Source organism: Pteropus vampyrus, unplaced genomic scaffold (genome assembly GCF_000151845.1).
Source record: "Pteropus vampyrus isolate Shadow unplaced genomic scaffold, Pvam_2.0 Scaffold39, whole genome shotgun sequence".
NCBI lineage: Eukaryota > Metazoa > Chordata > Mammalia > Chiroptera > Pteropodidae > Pteropus > Pteropus vampyrus.
Window position 1 is genome coordinate 6,890,149 of NW_011888820.1, and position 23,375 is coordinate 6,913,523.

Sequence of the window (23,375 nt, forward strand, 5' to 3'; positions counted from 1 at the left end):
GAAGGAGAAATTAGACTTTCTCCACGAAAACGAATCACAAACATTTTAAAGGTGAATTTTATTCCACATTAAAACAGTTGATAAAAGGTTAGCTGTTATATGTAGTAATGAAGAAACGTATTCACTCACTTGCTCCTTCTTTTTCACTTACTGTGGTCATAGTCAACTCCCAGGGACTGACAATAATTCAGTAAGGCGATCAGCGTAAATATGTTAAATGCCACATACGAATGAAATGGCTGTTGCTGAAGGACTACAAAAAGGTGTTAAAATTCCAGACTTCTGACTTTAAGACATACAAAAAAGTATATGCAATGTAAGCGCTTAAAAAACAAAAATACAAAGTGACTGGATACAGGAAGTGCCAACTACGTGCCCAATTTAGAATAAAAAAAAAACTGCTTAGAAATGCAAAGATACATACAATTGTGATTTTATTTGTTAAAATACACAGCCAAAAGATCACTTTACAGAAGGCAAAATAAACCACACATCCATTTTAGAAAAGTCTTTTTTGTTTCTTTAAATCTAAGGCCCCCTCTAGTGTTTGAAAACAGTCACACGCAGCACACGGTGCAACTGAAGGCACAGTCACCATATTTTACCCGAGACCTTCCGAAGCAAAAATACTTCTGTTCCATTCATGTGGCACAAAAATCAATGAGAGAAAATGTCTAACCATAATTAATATTTCAAATTCCTGCTATGATTCACATATTCATTATTCTCTCATTCAGTAATTTCTTTCTCTGTTATTTACTCCCGGGTTGTTTTTAATACTTCGTTAATAAGGAAAAAAAAATAAAAGTATAATGCATGTAGGGACTTTTAATTTCCCGAGCAAGAAATATACCTCTTTGGAAAACAACAGAACATTAATTTAATGTTACCAAAGAGCCTATTGTGCTTTTATGGACGTTATCAGTAAGTAGTATATATACTACCCAAAGTGTATACTTAAATTTATTATATTTAGGAATCAGAAATTTTAAACTACATATTTTAAGACTCACCTAATCTGTAAATTTGCTAATAAACCTTTTCAGTATTCTATAAAAGGACATAGGAAGTATTGCTTTGAGGGCAAATGTTGGCTCTGAAGAGTATGATGTAAAGGAATTCTTAAAAGTTTATAGAGACATGGCACTACATAAATCCAACGACTTAATCTCATGTGCTTTTTAAAAAAGACTGATTAAAATTAGGAAGAGAAAAACTAGTTTTTTCACTCTACTTTCTCACCTAAAGCCTTTAAGTGTCTGTTTCCATGTTATATTACAGAGTTCACAACTAGTCGTACTATTACCAGAAAATAAAAAGAAATCTCTATTTTCAATAAAAGAAAACAATGCAATCTTGAGCAGAGATGGACAAGGAAGACCTTAAGCTATGAGTTCATATTCTTAAAAGTTAAAAAGTATGCTGAAAATTTGAAAATTCAATAGTTCTCGAAACAAGTTTAATAGTATTAACTTTATTTAAATAAATGACTGATTTGTCATTCAATATTATCATATGGCTTCTCTGCATTGATCCTGCTTTCGGTTTTCAAACCTGTCACTTGCAAATGTTATAAATTAAAAGAACAGGACATCTAAAATGAGTTAAAAAACTGGTTACATTTATAATTAGTCTAAACTTTTAGGATATCTATATTCAAATGAATAGGACACAACATTTTTAAAGTGCAATATATACTCTTTTGGCTCAACATGCAAAGTTATATAACTGGAAACCACTACAGTCATTTCTCCTAGAACAAATTTAGTGAAAAGATGTTTTCGAAAGTTAGCCATGAAATTAAAAATTATGAGAAACACTGAAAGGTCATTTAAAATGAGTATATAAAATGCAATTACAAATAAAACCGGAATGGGAGAGGTAGCATAAAGTAAATAAAATCAAATAAATACTATACAATAGTATATAAAATTGTGCTTATAAAAAATTGAAAATGGCATCTTAAAACATCCATGTTCCCTTCCTCTGAGGGTTCTACAATGAAACGAAAATTTAGACCTGGAATCTGTAAAGATTTTCCAAATGTTATTAATTACCAGTATTGTTTTTTGCCAAAACCTCTCTGATCTGTCGGTCAAGTTCACTTATTATTCGATCCTCGTGATTATACACACCCGTCCTCATCAAAGTATCCCTTTCTTCTATTAGGCGAGTCAAATAATCATCCAAACCTTCTTCCAATGCATTGCCATGTGGGCTATCCACTTTTCCACTTGCAATCTCTCTGGAATCTTGGTACTGTTTTTGTTCTTGTTGCCTTAACCTGAGAAGTCAAGAACAAAAACCACTCTAGCAGGCAACAAATATTGTTTTGGTTTTCTTAACAACGCCGTTTAAAAACAAAATGATTTAATGGTAAAATACATTTGTAGTAATATTTTCAGGAAGAAAACAAAAACTAGTGTTACATTTGGCAGGTCAGAGTTTAGCACACTTAAGAAAAACGGTTTTAAAAGCAATACTTGTTTTTCTTATAAAATACATGAAAAATGTAGAAATTTTAGAAATATATAAAAAGAAAAGTAAAATCACCATAATCTTATTCAGAGATAACCAATCTGAGTAATAATTTTTTGTATTTTTCAATTAGTGCACATATTTTAAATATATTTTTCTAAAAAATTATATGCAACGCTGTATACTATTTTTTCACTTATTAATATAACAAATGTTTTCCAACATCATTAAATGTTCTTCTAAATGGCTTTATAACATTCCATCATTTAAAAGAGCCATTATTTAATCATCCTTTATTGCTGATCTTTAAGTTGTTAAACCTTTGCTGCGTTTGCTGTTTTGAACATAAACTTTCTTCTAAATTCATTCAACATTTACTTGTACCAAACAGTGTTAGGTTTGGGGAATACTGCAGTGAAACAAGAAGAAAAGTCCCTACTGTATGGAGCATATTTCAGTAATTACTCATAGAAAGTGAAATGCTATAAATGTGAATGCCTGGGTCAAAGGGCAGGTACATTTTAAGACTGTATAGATATCTTCAAGTGATGTTTGTGATAATCTCATCTAAAAAAGGAAGAAAGGAAAGCAGGTGGCAGCCTAGGATTTGGGTATTTCTAATGGAATACTGTTAATCATATTGCCTTGAAAATGGAGAGTATATTTAAGGATAGTATGGCAAGTTTGGGCATGGAGTATGTTTTAATTTAATTTAGAACATACAATTAAGACATAACTTTATATTCTTCTATGTAAAACTGGCTACAAAAATGTTTTAATTTGCAACTACTTCTAAATTTTGTCTATTTTAAATAAGATAAAGCAGTTGAGTCTAAGCCCCTGATTCTAGATGGTCTTCAGAGGAAGCAAGCCATTGAGAACAAAATCCACTTCTGAATTTACACATGCAGTAGGCAAGAGGGAGGAAGAGCCAGTGAGGATTAAGTCCTGCTCTGACAGACAAGGAGAAGTGGGCCCCAGTTCATTTGTTCAGGTGACCCTCTGAAACTCAAACGGATTCTTAAGATCCCCCACAAAAGAAATGAAAATGGAAATATGCAGTCCAAGGACATCAAATATCTCCATCTGTTTTTAGAAAAGAATCCTAAGTAGTGCGGGCACCGTTTTTTGGGACTGGGCAGAAATCATGTGGTTAATGGGATACTGGTACCAATTTGAGCAATTCATTTGGCTGGGTCAGGGAACATTTCTGAATAGCTGTTTCCCCTACCCTAATTTTTCTAGTTCTCTTGGAGGAAGACGTCCTCCAGGCAAATTAATGACACATAGGAACCAAAGGATGCACCAGAAAATTCAACCATTTCGTTGTCTATCTGTTGATGCATATAGGACAAATGGAATTTCTTCACATTTAATAGATTATCCCTACCAAATCTTCACTAAGATGCAAATCATCAATCATGACAACAATAGGATTTCAGAACCTTGTAACTGATGAAGCCCATAAAGTTGTCAAAAGAAGCTTTACTTCGCTGACAAACACTCTGTCTGGACTCCACTCCCATACTTTCGCTAGGAACCTACTGCTTTGTAGAACTTCTGGTAAGTTCCCTCTCACGTTGAACTTAGTATGCACCCTTACACTTTATAACAACTGGCTATGATTCTTCTCAAGAGGATAACCTATTTGCTTTTTGAAAATATGGTAACCCTCCAGATATGTGAAGACAGCTATCTCCTACTCTGTCTACAAATTCTTTCAAGTTCGACATTCCTCATTCTCCAAAGCACTTCTCGGTCACATTCCATTGGAAGCTCTCTAGGTAGCTGACTTCCCTTACAGTGTGTCATACACTGGTTAAGAACACTCTGGCAGTGATTTTACCAATGCTGAGTACTGAACACGACTTCTGTAAATGTCCCTAACTGCACTCGGTCTTTGGCAGCAATGTCACACTGTTGTTAGTGGCCACTTAAATCCTCCTAAGCTTTCTCACATGATTTTTTTCATATCTTGCTCATTGCTTAAGAGATTTTTAAACAATTTATACAGAAGACAGCTTTTGTCTCTAACACATTTAATCTTGTTGGTTTCAGTTCTGAATCCTAATTTAATAAGATAGTAATGATAAGATTCAATTTTGTATGACCTACAAATTTGATAGGCAAATGGCTATCTTCATTTAAGCCAACAAAACAGTACTTAGCAAACAGCAGAGGCTCATATGTGATTGCTAAAATGAAACCAAAAGAGTGTTGTGCAGTCATGCATCGCCTAGCGACGTGGCAGCCATCGTACGTCGGAGCGCAACACGTTATATGTTTGTGGTGAGGCTGGTTTAAATGGACCTAGATGCTGCTAGTCAAAAAAAGTACAGCACATACAATTATGGACAGTACATAATACTTGACAATGATGATAAACTATGTTACTAGTTTATGTATATACTATACTTTTTAATCTTCATTTTAGTGTACTCTATTCATAAAAAAAAATAAGTTTGCTGTAAGCAGTATGCCCTGCAATGCCCACAGCAGCCTCATACATCTCGGGTTTATCAGTCCCTTGATTACATTATTTTCTCTTGTGCTTGATTTAATCTCATATTGTTTTATATGGCAACATACTGTACAGGGTTGTAGCCTAGGAGCAACAGGCTCTAGCATAGAGCCTGAGTGTGGTAGGCTACACCATCTAGGTTTGTGTAAGCACACTGTATGATGTTCACACAATGACGAAATCACCTAATGATGCATTTCTTAGAACATATCTCTGATATTAAGCAGCATGTGACTATATGACAGCAAAATTTTGAAAGGCAAGAATCATGTTATAATTAATTTGTAACATCTTCCCAGTCTACAATATAGTAGACACCAAATACATATTTGCTGAATAAATAGAGGATAACGACCTGAACTGAGTCCTGTAGCATGGCACTGTAGGCCTTGACCTTTACTAACTGATATTTATACATTAATATTCTAAATGTAGTTATTTAATTCAGCTCTAAACCTACTTAATATAGTGACTAAGTTTTCTCAGCCCATACATGGAGATATCATGGGATATTTTGTCAATGTCTGTGCTATGGTCTGAATTGTGTCTCCCTCGAAATCAATATGTTGAAGCCCTAACCCCCAATATGATGATCTTTGGGAGATGATTAGGTTTAGATGAGAACATGAGGGTGAGGACCTCATAATGGGATTAGTGCCCTTATTCGAAGAGACATCAGAGAACGTGCTCTCTCCCTGCCATGTGAAGACACAGTGGGAAAGCAGCTGCTGACAAGCCAGGAAGAGAGTCCTCACCAGAAACCAACCATGCTGGCATGCCGATCTTGAACTCTAGCCTCCAAAACTGAGAGACAATAACTTACTGTGGTTTAAGACAACCAATCTATGGTACTTTATGGCAGCCCAAGCTACGACAGTATGCTTTGCTGAAACAAAATTAATAGTCTCTTGATAAACTAAGCTAAATAGTCTTACCCCAAACTCCCCTCTAAAAAGACTATAATTTGTTCTTATGCTGCTTCCTAATGATGACTTTTCTAATAAGAATAATTCAAATTGTAACTAAGATGAACGTGACACTACAGAGAAGCCCAGCATAATATAGTAGTTAAAAACACGGCCTCTGGAATCAGATTTCAACTTTGGCTCCAGGGATTTACTAGCTGAGTGACCCTGGAAAAGGTAGTTTAATTTCTTTACTCCTTGGTTTCTTCATCTCTAGAATGTGGAAAAAGTTGCTTTGAACATAAAAGAAAATGAGATAGGGATGTGAGGCATTTAAAATAAGGCCTGGCACATGGTAAGGACTCAATAAATAAGAGCTATTGTTTATTTAATAATTAACTAAATTTGAGATTTCTTATACTTTTTGTAACTCAAAATTCAGTTTAATCTATTACCTTAAAATAGCAATACTGCTGAAAGAGTCACATAAAAATAAAATTTAAAGTACTAATGTTATGACCAGAAACAAAAAAGCTAAGTAGATCTGGCATAGCTAGATTCATGGCAAAAAATGTGAGTGAAATAATGGTCTTTGGCATAGATTTTCTATTGTACAAATCAGCTACATTTTATATATGATCTACTTTAATTTTGAAAGACCTGACATTATACTTTTCCCTGGAGCAATGACCAATTAAAAGGTTGTCCTACGACTTTTGTTTTTGTATGAAGAAATGTAATGTTCTAGTTACTATACCTGTTCAATTCATTTCTTATATCCAACAATTCTTGTCGCTCAGTTTTAACTGTATCTTTTTCCTCAGAAGCCAGGTAACGTAGTCTCATCTCTTCCAATTCTTCCTGCTGTTTTTTAAGACGGGCCATTTGACTTTCTTGCTCCCGCTTGAAAGAAACAAACAAGCCAGATCCTTAATATTAGTAATAAATATTTCATATGACTTTGACTTGTGATTATTAACCCAATTAGACAGTATCCATGATATAGCCACACACTGCCAATTCTATGCGTCACGTATTATCTAGAAATGTCATTCTCATTATAAGCCATAATCATTCATGGCCCAATCACTGACTGAGGTTAGCTGAATATCTTAAGAAAACAGAAAGTGAAGACAAGAAAAAGTCTGCTGTCAACACAATGAGCTGCCACAAGGCCCGGTGGTTAGAGCAAGCATCTAAGAAATGGTTAACTTACAAAGGTGTACCAAGAAAAATTTAATAACTGTCCCTATACTGGTCACTAATTTCAATCTCACCTCATGTAATAATATGCTTTTCCACTCTTTTCTCCAGGCTCATATAAAAATCTATGGCACATGACAAAATTTCTTTAAAAATGTGTAACATTCCACAGAATGGATATTCTATGAATTTTCAGCCACTCTCTGAATAACAGAGACTTTTGGTACTACAAGCAATGCTGCAATAAAACACCCTATCATCTAACATTGCTCACGAATCTTTCTATACATTCCTTTAGGGAGAGGTGCTTTTCTTTCTTTAGGACAGAACCCCAAAATGGGAGAGCTCAATCAATAGGTATATGTCACCTATTTTAAAAACATTTAACATTTACTGCCAAACTGCAACTGTACATTTTGATAAAACTTCACACAGTGAACCACTTGCATAACCACCATTTAGATCAAGAAACAGATTATCAGAACCCCAAAAGTCCCTTTGTGTCTCCTTCTAGTCACTAACCACTCATTCTTTCCCAAAGATTACAACCCTAGTTTCTAACACCACAAATAAGTTTTGATTGCTTTGAACTTTATATAAGTGGAATTGAACAGTATATATTACTTTATGTCTGGCTTCTTTCACTTAATATTGTTTTTCAGATTCATTAGTCTTATATGTAGTTGATGATTTACATTACTGTTTAGCATTCCACTGGATGAATATACAGTTTATTCATCCCACTGCTAGAGGAAAATTTGGGTTAGTTTCCAGTTTTGTATTATAAAGCTGATGTGAACATTACGGTACATGCCTTTTGGCACATATATGTATGCATTTCTTTTGGTTATATACCCAGGATTCAAACTGCTAGGTCATAGAGTATGAGAATTTCAGTAGTAGTCAATTTTCGAAAGAAGTACAAATTTATACTTCCATGTGAGCATTTCAATGTTGCATATTCTTGCCAACACTTGGTAATGTCAATTATTTTTTTCATTTAAACCATTCTAATATGGTATGTAGTGGTATCTCATTGTGATTTTATTTTGCATTTTTTCAAAGACTAATAAGGTTGAACATATTTTAATATTTTTAATGGCACCTGGGTATCTTCTTTTATGAAGTTCAACCATTTGGCACTTTGCTCTACTTGGCTATCCATCTTTCCTTACTGATGTTTGTAGTTCTTTATGTACACTGGGTAAGTCATTTGTCACTTATCTAAATTTCAGATATTTTCCACTACTCTTTGTCTTGCCTTTTCACTGCTTTAATGGTATTTTTGACCTAATTTTAATATAGTCCAAATTTATTTATTCTTTTTTGGTTAGTGCCTCTATGTCCAATTTAAGAAACGTTTTGCTTCAGTCCTGAAGACTCTTATGTTATACTCTCTTGAAGCTTCATTAAGACCAGCAGTTCATATGCAACAGGTTCTGTGTATGGTGTGAGATCATATTTCTTCTTCTCCCCATATAGAGCTCCAACTGACCTACCAACATTTACTAAAAAAACTCTATTTCACTATTGCTTGGCACTATTATCCGTCATTTGTCACCTCTGTTCATATACATATAAGGTTTGTTCTGGACTCTAACCTGATCTATTTCTCTATCCTTGCATTAAAAGTATAGTGTCTTAATTACTGTAACTCTTGTAAAAATAACTCTTTGATATCTGAAAGTTTACCTTTGGCTTAAAATGTCCTTCATAATTTTCTTATTATCGACTCCTGCATTTTCATATACATCTCAATTTCTATGGCTGAAAAAAAGTCCTGCTGGGATTTGATTATGATTATGCTGAATCTACAGATTTGGCAAACAAACATCTTTATAATATTGATTCTTTAATCAGTGAACATGGTTTGCCTCTTCAATTACTTGAGTCTACTTTAATTTTGTTTAATATCTTTCTCTACATACTAAGAGTAACATCTTTCTGTGCTCCTAGGAATTTGGTAATTTTAGATGTTATTGTAAATGGTAGGGTTTTAAAATTTTCTTTTTCTAATTGTGTCTAGTATAAAGAACTGATCTTTACATACTGACTTTGTTTCCCACAAACTTGCTAAATTCATTAATTCTGGTAGATTATCTATAGGCACCTTTTTGTTTTCTAAGTTATAAGTGTCATCTGCAAATAATGTCAGTTTTATTCTTTCCTTTACAACTGATACACCCTTTCTTTCTCTTGGCCTATCACACTGGCTAGAACCTTTAGTACAATGTTGGTAAAAAATGGTGATAAAGGACATCTTTCTCTCTCATTCCTGATCCTTATTTTAAGAAAGCCAAGTTTTATGTAAATACCTTTTATTTATTGGATTAAGAAATTTCCCTTACCTTCTGAGTTTGCTAAGAATTATTATTATGAATGGGTTTTTCTGTATTTTTGATATCATCACTTGATTTTTTTTTTTTTATTAAGGTAGTAAATAGCCAAATTTACCTTTATTTAATAAATAAACTTCACTGTGATGTTTACAAGTTTAATATCTATATTCATGAGACTGGCCAATTTTGTTCTTATAATGTCCTTTTATTAGATTTTAGGACAAATATAATGCTGTTCTCATTTAAAGAAAAAAAGAGATGTTCTCTCTTCCTAGTTTCTGAAACAATTTAAGATCAGTGTTATATCTTTCTAAAATGTTTACTAAAATTCATATGGGAAGCCATCTGGGTCTGAAACCTTCATTGTGAAGGTTTTTCACTAAAGATTCAATTTCTCTAATATCTATATGGCTACTTATATTTTGTTTCTTGTGTCAGTTTTGTAGGTTCTGTTTCTCAAGTTCATATAAAATTTTTCATATTATCCTCTTATCTCTTTAAATGTCTGTGGAATGTGTAGTCTCATGCCATTTTTTAATTCCTGGTTTTAGGATTTTGTGCCTATTCTTATTTTGTCCTTAAACACTCTTTGCCCAGGGAGGAGGTTCCTTTCAAAGAAATAACTTTTGCCTTTGATTTTCTTGTACATTTTCCTCCTATTTCATTAATTTTTACTCACCTTGATCATTTCCTTGCTTCTAATTTCTTTAATTTCTTGTTCTTTTATTGTTTGAAAGGGAACAGATTTTATGCTTTTCTTATTTTCTTAGTGCACTTAAGATTATATATTTCCCCTTAAGCATAGCTTTCATTAAGTCTTCATGTCTTGATATACTGTATTTTCATTATTTTTCAGTTCAGAATATTTTCTAATTTCACTTGGGGTCTCTGGTTTAGCCATGGGTTCTTCGAATTATACTATGTAATAAATATCCCCCAAATGATTAAAAATTCTTATTAATTTCTAGCTTAATCTCACTATCATCAGAGAACATATTCTACATTAGTTTTCTAAAATTTGCAGAGAATTGCTTGATCTAACAAATGAACAATTTCACTAAATATTCCATGTGTACTAGAAAATGTGTATTCTGAACTTTTTTGATCAAGTGTTTTATATATACCAATGGTTGTACTGTCTAAATCTTCTAAATCCTTATTGATTTTATGTTATTTGTTTGCTCTATCAGTTCCCAGGAGAGTTATTGTAAAATCTACCATTATTACGAATTTGTCTATTTCTCCTTTTAGGTCTATTGATTTTTGCTTTATGTAAATTCATAGCTGTTACCAGGCACATATAAACTTAGTTATTTTCCAGGGGAACTGACCCTTTTATGATTATGAAAACTATCTACAGTAATGCCTCACCCTAAAGTGTACTTTGCCGGACACAAGTATTGCTAAACCAATTTTCTTTTGGTTAATATTAACATAATATATAGTTTTTTCTCTCCTTAAACTCGACCATTCTGTATCTTTATATTTAAGGTGTGTCCCTTATAAGTAGCATCCTGCTTTTAAGTTCAGTTTTTAATTTAATGTTTGTCTTTAAGGGGAGTATTTAGTCCACTGATATGTAAAGTACTTGGTGATAAATATGGGTTTAAATCTTTACATATTACTATTTTCTACTTGTTCCACATATTTTATGACCCTTTTCTTGTCTTTAGATTAATATTTTGTTCAATTTTTCCTTTCTATCAGCTTGTTATTCACTTTTTCTCCTTTTAAAAACTAATATACATTAGAACTTTTACAGATAATTTCAGATCAACATACTTTTATCACTTTATCCTTTCATATCATTTTACTATTTTTGTCATGAATTTTAATTCTATGCATATTTTAACCCAACAAATATTGTTACTGTTGTTTTTCGACGATCAACATTTATAGTCAGATATTTCCATTGCTTTCTCTCCTGCTTCCATTTGAGATCATTTTCCTTCTGCCTAAAGAACACTTTCAAGTAATTTTTACTTCAGGTTTGCCATGACAAATTTTCCCAATTTTTTGTTAGTCTGAAAAGTCTAATATGAATATCATTTATGAAGGATATTCACACTGGGGACAGAACTTTAGGTTGGTAGTTATTTTCTTTCAGTACTTCAAGGACATTATTTTACTGTCTTATGAATTCCTTCACTTCTGTTGAAAAGTCATCTGTCAGTCTTATTGTTGCTCCTATGAAGACAATGTCTCCCTCTACCCCCACAGCTTAAGATTTTCTTTGATTTGGGCAATTTTACTATGATGCATCTAGATATAGTTTACTTTGTATTTATCCTGCTGAGGGTTAATAGATATTCTTGAATCTATGGCTGTTATCTTTCTCATTTTTACAGAATTCTAAGCAGTATCTCTTCAAATATTGCTTCCCTTCCTCATTCTCTATTTTCTCCTGAGGGGATGCTATAGGGTGAATATTTGTATCTCCCCAAAATTCTTATGTTGAAACCTAATCTCCAATGTGATAATGTCAGGGGGTGGGGCCTTCAGAAGGTGAAGAGGTCATGAAGGAAAGCCCTCATGAATGGGATTAATGCTCTTATAAAAGAGGTCTCTAACTCCCTAGCTCCTTTAGCAATGTGGAGACACAGTAAAAAGATGGCCATTTATAAACTGGGAAGCAGGCCCTCACAGACACAGAACCTGACCAGGAGCATACCCTGATCTCAGACTTTCAGCCTCCAGAATTGTGAGAAACAAACTTCTGTTGTTTATAGGCCACAGAGTCTGTGATGTTTTGTTATAGCAGCCCACATAGACTAAGACAGGGGTCTGTAGTTACACAGAGGTAATCAGTCCCATGTACTCTATCCAGTATGTCACTTATGTTCTTTGTTATATTTTTCATCTTTTTTTCTCCCTGTTTCACTTTTGATACTATTAACTGACTTATCTTCAGTTCATACATCCTTGCTTCTCCTAAGCCTAACCGACTATTAATTCATCTACTGAATTTGTACATTTTACTTGCAATACTTTTCAGTTCCAGAATTTCTATATGATTCAAAAGATTCTACTTCTCTACTACATTTTCCTGTCATATCAGCTATTTTCTAGAACATGGTGACAATAGTTATTTCAAACTCTGTATCTAGTGACTCCAAAATCCGATTACCCATTGATTTCCTTCTACTGAGCAAAAGACATAAAAAGGTGTTCCACAGTGAAGAGGTGTAAGTAGCTAATAAACATGAAAAGATGTTCAAAGTCAAACAGGGAAATGAAAATTTAAGCCAAAAAATTTTCAGACCCACCAAACTGGAAAAAATTAATACATCTGATAACAGCCAACTATTGGACATAGTGTGGAGAATAACAACAATTATACACCACTCTAGGGAACTAGATTTGTACAACCAATTTAGAAAGCAACTTGGCACTATTTAGTGAAGCAGAATAAATGAGCAAACCCTATTAACAAAAATTCCACTTCTAGATATAAACACTAGAACACTTACATGTCTCTTACATGTACAGAAATTTTCAGTGTTGTATTAAAAGAAGGTTTAGGAAAAACATGTCTACTGAAAGAAAACTAAATTGTGATATAGTCATATATTTAAGTTTTATAAAGCAATAAAAATGATATATAGCCACTTGCATCAAATAGCAAAATCTCAAAAACAATTTTGAGTCACATAAGTGGTCACAGAATAATTATTCAAAGAGAATGATCTAATGTATATAAAGTTTAAAAACATACAAAAGTAACGTGTTGTTTACCTATATTTAAAATATATCTTATAAAATTGTAAAGAAAAGCAAAAAAATAATAAATACCAAATACAGGAAAGTCATTACCCCTGGAGAGGATGTAGTTGAGAAAAGGCGCACAGAGGACTTCCAAGGCATTGATAATGCTCTGTTTCATAACCTAGGAGGTGCCAGTTGTGGTATATAAGAATCTTTTTTTTTTCTCTTTGGAATGTACAATATATTTCATTTAAAAACTATTAAAAAGGAAACGTACACCAAATTATTATTTCTCGAGAGGGGATAAGGTTACTGGTAATTTAAAAAAAAAAAATTTCTGTGCTGCAAAATTGCAAGGAGAAAAAAAAAGTAAACTGATTTTAGGTTACCTTGTAAAATTTTAACTTGATAAAACTTGAAATATGTTTGTTCTAAAACATAAGAAAAGCCTTTAAATGTCATGAATTTTTAACCAAGGATCCAGCATTAATAATAATCACACATGCACACACAAAAATTAGAAGTTAGTAAAAGAAATCCTCTCTGCTGCCAGGTGCTCTAGGTTAAAGGGTCCTCAATCAAGTGAGTATAATCTTTATTTCGCCTTGGCGGCCTATAAATCCAGAGAGGAGATGTAAACATACATACACTAGACTAAACAGTGGCTAAAATGTGGCCACTACTTACTCTCCCACTCACACATACCATGTAAGTCTGTGGGAAAAAACTTACAACTAAACTAAGGAACTCAAGTAAAGTTTTCTGAAAATAACCCAGAGCTGACAAGTCAGTAGGAGGGCCTGGATGGTTTCAAGACACAGTTTTTAACCACGACTTGGACCTCCAACTGTTTTCTTAAACAAAGATTTACATCCTATCCTTGGCTAAATTACTTATAAATTAATCAAATTAATTACACTGAGTGGATAAGCAGGAGGCTGGACAAGATAGTGCTGATGTCGGCCAATGAAGTCTGTGTTGTTTTAACTAAATATATCAGCTTAGTTTTAAACAGATCTACTGTGCACAAATATGGTAAGGGACCCACATCCTACCCAAAATCCTAGTTCTGTTTCTTATCCTGGGAACAAACATAGTTTTAATATATCTGACGTAATAAAATTTTAATTTTCTACAATAAATTCATACCTCTTAACAATGCTTTTAAAAAAAGTAATGGCTTTTATTCTCCTATGTAAGTACGTTCTAAAGTGTCAAGAAATGTTTTTAAGTAAATATGTTATTTAGAACACAAGGAGTAAAGCGATAATCTTGGATATTTATAGAACAATTTAATTCAAGCATTTGCTTTGGTTTAAAAATACTTCTATGGTATATTTTCATGGAAATGGAAAAAAAAATTACCCCTTAAGTTTCTCACAACTAAAACTTCTTAAAGTTAGTGTTAGGAAAGTATACCAAAGATCTCAAGTCCAGAATGTATGGATATTACATATGTTTTCTAAGTTAGGACCCATTTTAAGTGATACTTATTTATATTTTATAGCTGTCACCTACCTAATTACCAAAGATCAAAAAGTTTACAACTTGGAAACAGACTCTTATGGTTGTGAATCTGAAGAAAAGATTTTTCCCTAAATAATTAGAAGATTATGATTTTTTAATTCACAAATTGGCTATACACTAGGTCACCTCTGAGTAATGGAAATCTGTTTAAACATTCTTTTGGCAATAGGCACCAAGCATTAGATCTTACTTCCAAGCCCTACCAGCTGGGTTTTGTCATTAACATTTATTAACAATCTAAGATATGGCTTTTGCTGTCTAATCCGTACTACACAAATGTTTTGTATGGCCCTCCAGAGGATTTTGCTGTGACAAATTACTGGCAGAGATTATAGCCCTGTGGCTATTCACCAGAGGCAATGTAAAATTAACATGGTACTAATCCAATTTAAACAAAAAGTTGCACAAACAATCTTCTGAACAAAAGCAGAGAATTCCAATTTTATATTCAAACACAATGTGTTTTCAATAAAAAGTTTTAGCAAAAATTTGAAGTAATTTTTACACATATGAATTCTCTTTTGGATAAAGTCATTTATTAATTTTAACCTTCCAAAAACAGCTAGTGGCAGAGCACAATTCACTCTGGTAATTCCAAGGACTATTCCATTTCTTAAAGTGCTGCATCCCGAATGTGGTCTGTAGAACATCAGTGGTTCCTACTGACCTCGAAATCTGTCTGCAGTGTTGTTTCTAAAGCAGAAAGTTTGTGGGATAAGGAATAGAACTGGTCTGTAATGAAGATCACTACACTCACAGAATGAGGCTATTTTCTTTGGTGAAGTAGAAGTGTAGGGTTGAACTAGTAATTTAACATTATGTTTTCTTCTTAATACACTTACAGTAACTCAAGTGAAAGGAGGCATCTGAACTTTTGGGATAGCCTCTCTCTTATGAGGAACAAATAGTTAAAATTACTTTGCCAATGGTTAAAGGGGGTAGAAAATACATAGAAAAAAGGAGAAAATAATGGATCAAATATAAAGATAAAGGAGAGACTACCTCAGTATCTCACTGTAACACTAACGAAGAGCCATGAACGTGGGGGCCTCTATTTAGAATATTATTTACTTGCGTGCATTTAAAAACTACCTCAGTGAAAACAATGTTATCTGTCAATATACACACACGAACATAATTTACTCAAAGTAAAAAGTACTTGTGTGGACATTTCTTAATAAGATACATGACAAATATGATGAAATTCTTTTAATAACTAACAATTAATTGTTTCTCCAAAGGAAATGCCTCAATTAGCAACTAACATTTTTACGCCTTTTCATTACTAATTTTGGCAAAGCCTTATAATCAATTACCATAGCATAAGTCTCTTATTCTTCATTCTACGACTTCTTCAGTGGTAGGCACCACCTTCTATGTCTTCCCCAGAAATTATGTGAAATAATTTCAAATCTAAGAGTGTTATTTAAAACTTGCCTTTGAAATGTTTCTCCCTTAGCTTTGAGTGACGAAATACATCAATGACCCTGTTGTCCTTTCATTTTTCTAATACTTATCTTTATTTGCATTTCTCATCACCCTGTTATATTCTTGTTCAATATCAGTCTTCTCGGATGAACTTTTAAGTTCCTCATGGGAGAAAACTTCTGTAACTAGAGCATTAACCATTGTGTAAGGTGCAGAGTAGGCTCTTAAACAGTACTTGCTGGATGAAAGAATGAACAAATAAAATAGCTATAAGTGTTTCTTCAGACTTAATGCACTCTCATCTCTTTATACCCAAACTTTAGGGAGCATACCTACTGACATTCTTGCATATCTGCACATTTAGCCCTTATGTGTTTTCTTTTCCTTTCTGTGCAGTTTTCTACAGAATATCTACTAAAATTACCATCCAAATATAAAGTACTGTTATAATTCAAATTATATCCTATCCTACTCCCCTATCGCTATTACTATACGACAACCTCCTGCCTATTCTCTATACTTAAAAAATTTTAATTTGTTGGTGCCTATCATTTCTGTAAATAGCTAGTCAGTCACAAATCCTTCCAATATTTATCCTGTTTATCAATGTTCAAAGCTACCATCTAATTAGATCGACTGAAACCAAGAACATTACACAATAGCTTTATGGCTCAGCTCCTTTTAACAAGTTACTATTTGCTGAGCACATACTATATACCAAACACTGTATTAAATGCTTTAAAAACTACAATTCTCAGAACAACCTGTGGGAAAAACTTCACTGTACAAATGAGGAGACCAATCAGAAAAGTTAAATTACCCAAGCTGCAGAGGTAGTTAAGAGGTACAGCCAAGATAAAACAGGCCTTGACTCCAAGGCCTGTTCTAAACTACTGCATATGCTGCCTCTGACAGAACGTGTATCCTGTTATTTTTATTTCCTTGCTCCCAATTCCACAGTGACTCCTCCCTAATGGACTACATATAATGTAAATATCTTGGCATCATGACTTTCTATTAGCTGCATCTCTCTCAAAGCCACTTTGATTCTCATTATCAGAGTTAGGTGATCTAACAGTCAATGATGCTATTTTCCTTGCTAATATATGCCGAATCATGACTTCTTCTGCCTCAATACTCTGTCAGAAGTCCCTGAAGTCTTCCATGGCTTACTTCCTACTCCTGGAAATTCTTTCATTATTTGGCTTTTATGGAATGAAACTATAACATTATAAAGGGGAAAAAACCTGAGCCTGGACTCTGATGAAATAGTTCCAACCTTAGCTCTATCACTTAGTACCTTTGGGATCACGTGCAACTTACTAAACTTTTCTAAGTCTCAGTTTCTCTCATGTATAAAATGAGAAGAATATGACCTGCTATATAAAGATCTTGGTTAGGATTAAATGAAAATATATGAAAGCACAACACTTGGCATATAATAAGCCTTCAACTAATACTAACTGTTCTATTAGTATCATTATAATTATCTTCCTCTTTCTCTCTAGTTGCTATTTCCCTTCCTTCTCCTTAAACATAAGAATCCTGAGTTCTGTCATAGCTTCAATTATCACTCTGTAAAGGATCACTTAAAAACAGATTAAGTCCATTCATCCTCCCAACGTTAGAGCCATATTTCTAACAGCTTGCTAAATTTCTTTCTGTAAAAATTAAAATGTCCAAACTTGTAAGTCCTATCTCCTTTCCACACTGCAATCAATTTTTTGTCTTAATAACCACATTTCCAATACTAAGGCTTGAGCTCTTACCATCATCATTGACTTTCTACTCTGCATTCCAATCGGGTATATTGTGCTATAAAGAACCTACCAAAACCATGTCTTTTAAAAGAATCTCATCCTGTTTCCACCGCTACCACTTAAGTTCTGGTTCTTATTACCTGAAATGACCTCTAAAATGAGCCCTCCTCTGTTCTCCAATTAGAGTCCATGCTTTCTGACTTCATGCCTCTTTGCTATAATCATTCTATTCATCATATTTACAGTACCCCCACACTACTACATTCCTAAATCACAACCAATACCCCAGAGGTCCATCTCAAATACCTTCTCTTCTATAACACCTTTCCTGAGTCCTATTAAACAGATGTAACTCTGTACTGAGGACTCTGTATGGTTTGTTTCATGGCTCCTACTACTATGAGGCAGTAAATGTTATATTTACAGTTTTCTTCTCTATTACTGAATTGCAAGCTCCCTGAAGGAAAGACTTGTTTTACTTAAATCTATAAATCTAGGGCAGTGCCATGAATATAGGAGGCCCGCAGTACTATTTACTCGTCTATCCTCAGTCCTGTGAACATATATAAAATATTTACTACAGTTAATAAAGAAGTCCCCCCTTCCTGTGGTTTCATTTTCAGTGGTTTCAGTTACACATGGTCAATCATGGTCTGAAAATATTAAATGGAAAATTCCAGAAATAAACAATTCGTAAGTTTAAACTGCATACCATTCTGAGTAGTATGATGAAATCATACACCCATTAGTCACTTAGTAGCCCTCTCTGTTATCAGATCAACTGTCACAATATTGCAGCATTTGTGTACAAGTAACCATTATAGTAGCCTGATGCTATGTCATTCACCTCACTTCATCTCATCACATGGGCACCATATCATATCATCATAAGGGTGAGTACAGTACAATAAGATATTTTGAGGAAAAGACCACATTAACATAACTTTTATTATAGTATAATTATTCTACTTTATTATGTTATTGTTAATCTTACTGATAAATTAAACTTTATCCTATGTATGTGTAGGAAGAAGAGTATATAGGATTCAGTATTATTCAGGCATCCAATGCGGTCTTGGAATGTATCCCCTGAAGATAAGGTGGAGGGGGGCTACTATATTAAGCTTATAATCTCAACTCATCTACAAGCTATGTTGGCACAGTTTGCCTTATTTATTCTCAAGTAGTCTAGTACATACTCCTTTGTGAAGGCGGTAAGCATTTAGTACAATACCACAAAGATGTTTAATAGCATTTGATGGTTATGAAGACACACTAAGAAAAATATAAATCTGAAAGACCCTGTGTACCAAATTCAACTCTGAATAAAGCACGCACTAAAGAAAAACAAAACTTAGAATAAACTAACCATTGTCGATCCTTAAAAGTTTTAGGTCAAGTAGATTAGATTCAAAATAAAAATCTTGCTCACAATTTATTTGATCTTAATCATTTGAAGAAATAACACCCAAAATTAAGATATATTTCTCGTGAAGCTAATAGCACTTGTTATCAGTAGCAGGAAGGGAAAAAATGTAAGAATAATTCAGGAAACTATTACTTTTAAACTTCTGTAAAATTATACAAAAATTCCCAGTGATTCCTTAGTTGAATAAATTACTGTGTCTTCCTAAGAATAACATTTAAAATATGTTCTTAAATTTGAGGACATTTTTTAAGTTATCCTTAAATTTCTCCCCTAAAAGGTATTCCCAATAGAAAGAAATCAATCCTAAGGAAAAGAAAGGTAGTTTTAGAAGTGAAAGTAAAAGAAATTAACCCATTTCTTCTGGGGAAGAGGATAGTTGGCAATTAAAAAAAAAAAAGGACCTAGAAATTTCTGTTTTTAATTTTAAAAGAGGAGGATCTTACATATAACACATAAAAAAAAAAAAAGCCCCAATCTCAAAAATAACACTGGAGAGCCAGCTATAGGTATCTGAACATAACAGGTAATGCCAAATATGCAAACTTGTAAAGAATCAAGGGAAAAAGACATAAAAAGAATAATCCATCAGTGATAAACCACATACCTGTTTAAGTCTGGCAAGTTCTTTCAAAGCTCGTCCCCACTGCTGCTTGTAATGCAATTTAGACTTAGTTGCAGATTCCAACTTTCTTTCAAGTTCAACCTAACAGTGATTAAAATCATATCAAGTGAAACACTATACCACTGTGTACAATCACTGAAAGATAATATATACAAAGAGTCTGGCTTAAGAAAAGAGTTTATACAGTGTAACATACGACATCATCTAAAACTGTTATATAATTTACTATAAATATTATGGCACATGAACATTTTCTTGTTTAAAATATAGTCGTATTTTTACTGCCTAACAGCCTATACTGAAAGGAATTGAATTAGTAGTCTTAACCTCCAGACAGTTACTATAAATGTATTTAAAACATGTACATTACATAAAGATCAGAGTGAAAAATACATTTTTTTTTACAAAAAGTTCTGTTAACATTCCAATCTAGCTGGCATTCTAAATCTGAGAAACCAAATTATTCCTTTTAGAGGCCTTTCATTATGTGGAATTTTGTCTTACAATGAAGAAAGCTGGTAGATTCTTTTTTAAACTATATTTTGGCAAAAATCATAGAATACTGAAAACAGTGAAATGTTTAATTAGAAAGAAGTTTACTAAGAGTATAAAGTCAAAAATATTTTAAGAACGTTAAAATAAACCCAAGTAAAAAACAAATGCTCCTAATAACACTCATCTTTTTCTATTTTTCCTCAAATATATAAAGAAAAGCATGAAAGTGATTCAATTAAAAAATAAAGTTATTTATACTTGCAGCAGGCAATCTGTTGTGCATGAGCTGAGGCCAGCTTGGCTATGTTTTGGAATGTACTCTCAATGTTTCAACCCAAGTACCAAATCAATTCATGTAGCCAACAGACAGTTTTACTGTTTAAGTGATAACGCAATAATGTGCCTGAATCACAGTAAAATACTGTTATTCTAATGATCTAATTTTTTTTATATCAAGACAACTTTTTCCCATGCATGCAATTCCTAATTTTTGCAAGAAAATAAAGACATTATCCAAAAATTCAAATTTCAGAAAACCCACATGAAAATAAAATGAAAGGAAAAGCAGATTGCCAAATTCACTTCACAAAAGGCCAGAACCTTCTCTGCAGTAATATATGGCTTCATGAAGTCGAGGCCTTTTCTAATCCCTAGTGCTTGGATTTAAATGTGTTGACATTTCACAACTCAATTCATACATCTTAAATTGAATAATACTCTGAGATTATCAAAGATGATCTCTTCCACTTACACGCCAAAGGTTTATACATATTACTTGGTAATTTAAAAATAGGATATATGTCAGAGGACTAGGAAAAGTCTTTTTTACAGCTGTGAGATAAGAGTAGCATTCAATTAGAAGGCACTCATGTTAATGGGTCTTAGAGAAAGTCCAGTGTCCTGGATGGGCCCAAGGATGAGGGTTAGGGCAGGGATGAAGCTAGAGTTATTGCTTATACCCAATAGACTGACTGTCAGAAAAAGCTGTCTGGGTAGGTTATACTGCTTTTGACATGATTATCAAAATATTTCACATTTGCATATTCACATTAATTTAAAACACATGTATAGACAATACATTAATTTTATTTTTAAATTAAAAAAACTAGCTAGCAAATCTGAGACACAGACCTTATATTTCTAATTTATTCCTATTATCAAATCAATGACTCCTAACTTTTATTTTTAAGGATACAGATGTTTCTGTGATTCTAAGGAAATACATGGACCCAATTCTCAGAAAAATGCACACAACCAACGACTTTGAGTTAAGAGGCCTTGTGAGTTGATCTGAGACTTGGGGAAGGCTTTGCACTTATATGTCATATAGTTTCTCCTTTGAAATATTTTCCAGTTTTATTCTTTTATGTTCCTACTACCATTGCCTTAGTTCAGGCTCTTCTCATCTTCTCAGCCTCCTATCTATTCCATTTACAAATCCTGCAAACCACTGTTAGAACAATTCACTCTCTACTAAAAAATCTACAACTACTCTGCCTACAGTATTGAGCCTAAACTCTTCTGCCTAGGTTTCAAGGCACTCCAAAATATAATTTCCATCCAACTTGCTCTTGCTCAACTTACTTTCTTGGTTTTCCTCAAAAGAAAACCCTCTATTCCAACCACCAGTTTGGTGTCCCCTACACGTCCCTCTCCTTGCCCAAATTACTTCTTGAGTCTGCCAATTCTTTTTCTTCCCTGCTTACTCAAAACTTCAGACTCTGCTCGAATTCTACTTAGATCTGCGGTTGTCTTAAAACTACTGTATTCTGAACACCAAATGATTTCTCTTTTCTGAACTGTAAAGAGTTTCTATCGCAGTCCCTGGTTTTGATTATACAAGGTCATTTAAAGCTCACTGAGCCATGTCTTCCATTTTACTACAAACTCTTTAAAAGTGAGGTCCCAAAAGGATAAAATATTATTTCTTTCATTTTTCATTGTACCATCAGGGGTGAACACACAGTAGAGACTCACCAAATATTCTTAACTACATAAATTTTAGCTTCTGTCTTCAACCTCTTTATGCTCTACAAAATTATGCTTTCCATATTTTACTTTTTAAAATCCCAATTATTTTTAAGCACTCTAAAAGACATTCTCTAGCTAAAAGCAAATTATAAACTATTATTCACTTATATAAAAAAGAGAATCAAGAAATACATTTGGTAAAACTGTATCTTAATATTAACATATTTTTAGACCATTTCAGTGAAAAATGGAAAAATCTGTTATATTTAAGAAACTGGGTAATCAGAAAAAAGTTCTCAATCAGACATAACCAGAAATTATGGACTTAATCAGGTAATTTTTCACTTATGTCTTCCTTTTTGTGTTTTTATGTCTTTGTTACTACTTAAGAAATAAGATTCTGCCCTCTTCTGGCACCAAAAAAAATTTACAAAGAATTTTCAGAAAAGCTGAGCAGCTTTGTTTTACCAGGCACTTAAACATGCTGAATGAATTCATTAGATTTGATACAGAGGTAGTTCAATTATGCATTTTTCTCCTCTCAAATTTATGGTGCTGTTTACACTTTTAATGTTTAGTGATTTTTATCTTTTTGGTAGAAGTATAGATAGAAGGAGGAATTTTAAAAATCACTTAAAATTTCTGTGGTGGATTTTATCTAGTCTATATTCAGAAAAGATGAATAAGATAATGCTTCTGTTCTAATTTTGAGATATTTGGTCTCTGAATTTCTCCAAGGTAAAATGGAAACATTCTTTGATAGCTACTTAACAGAGCTTGTGAGAACTGATGAGATATTGTTTGAGTGCTTCAAATATCTCTGGTAGGTACCAACAGAATTCGTATTTCTAAACATGGAAATACTTTAATACTTCATCAAAAGACGAGTAGGAAATATCTAGCTGGATTCAAGTTCATTGGTAGAAATATAAGAAGGCCAAAAATGAAGAAATGAAGAGATTGTTTAAGTATGTAAGAAGCAGAATTAACTA

The 23,375-nt window shown here is 33.1% G+C and overlaps 1 protein-coding gene across 1 annotated transcript in view; it reads right to left on the reverse strand.

The window, feature by feature from the left end:
- Nucleotides 1-416: 416 nt before the first annotated feature.
- Nucleotides 417-23,375, reverse strand: part of CEP120 (centrosomal protein 120) — a 70,208-nt gene continuing 47,249 nt past the window's right edge. The window contains exons 18-20 of the mRNA XM_023529605.1: nucleotides 19,900-19,998; nucleotides 6,662-6,807; nucleotides 417-2,284 (exon numbers count right to left, since the gene is read on the reverse strand). Coding sequence (XP_023385373.1) covers nucleotides 2,050-2,284; nucleotides 6,662-6,807; nucleotides 19,900-19,998 — 480 coding nt within the window. The 3' untranslated portion in view covers nucleotides 417-2,049. The remainder of the gene's footprint in view (nucleotides 2,285-6,661; nucleotides 6,808-19,899; nucleotides 19,999-23,375) is intronic.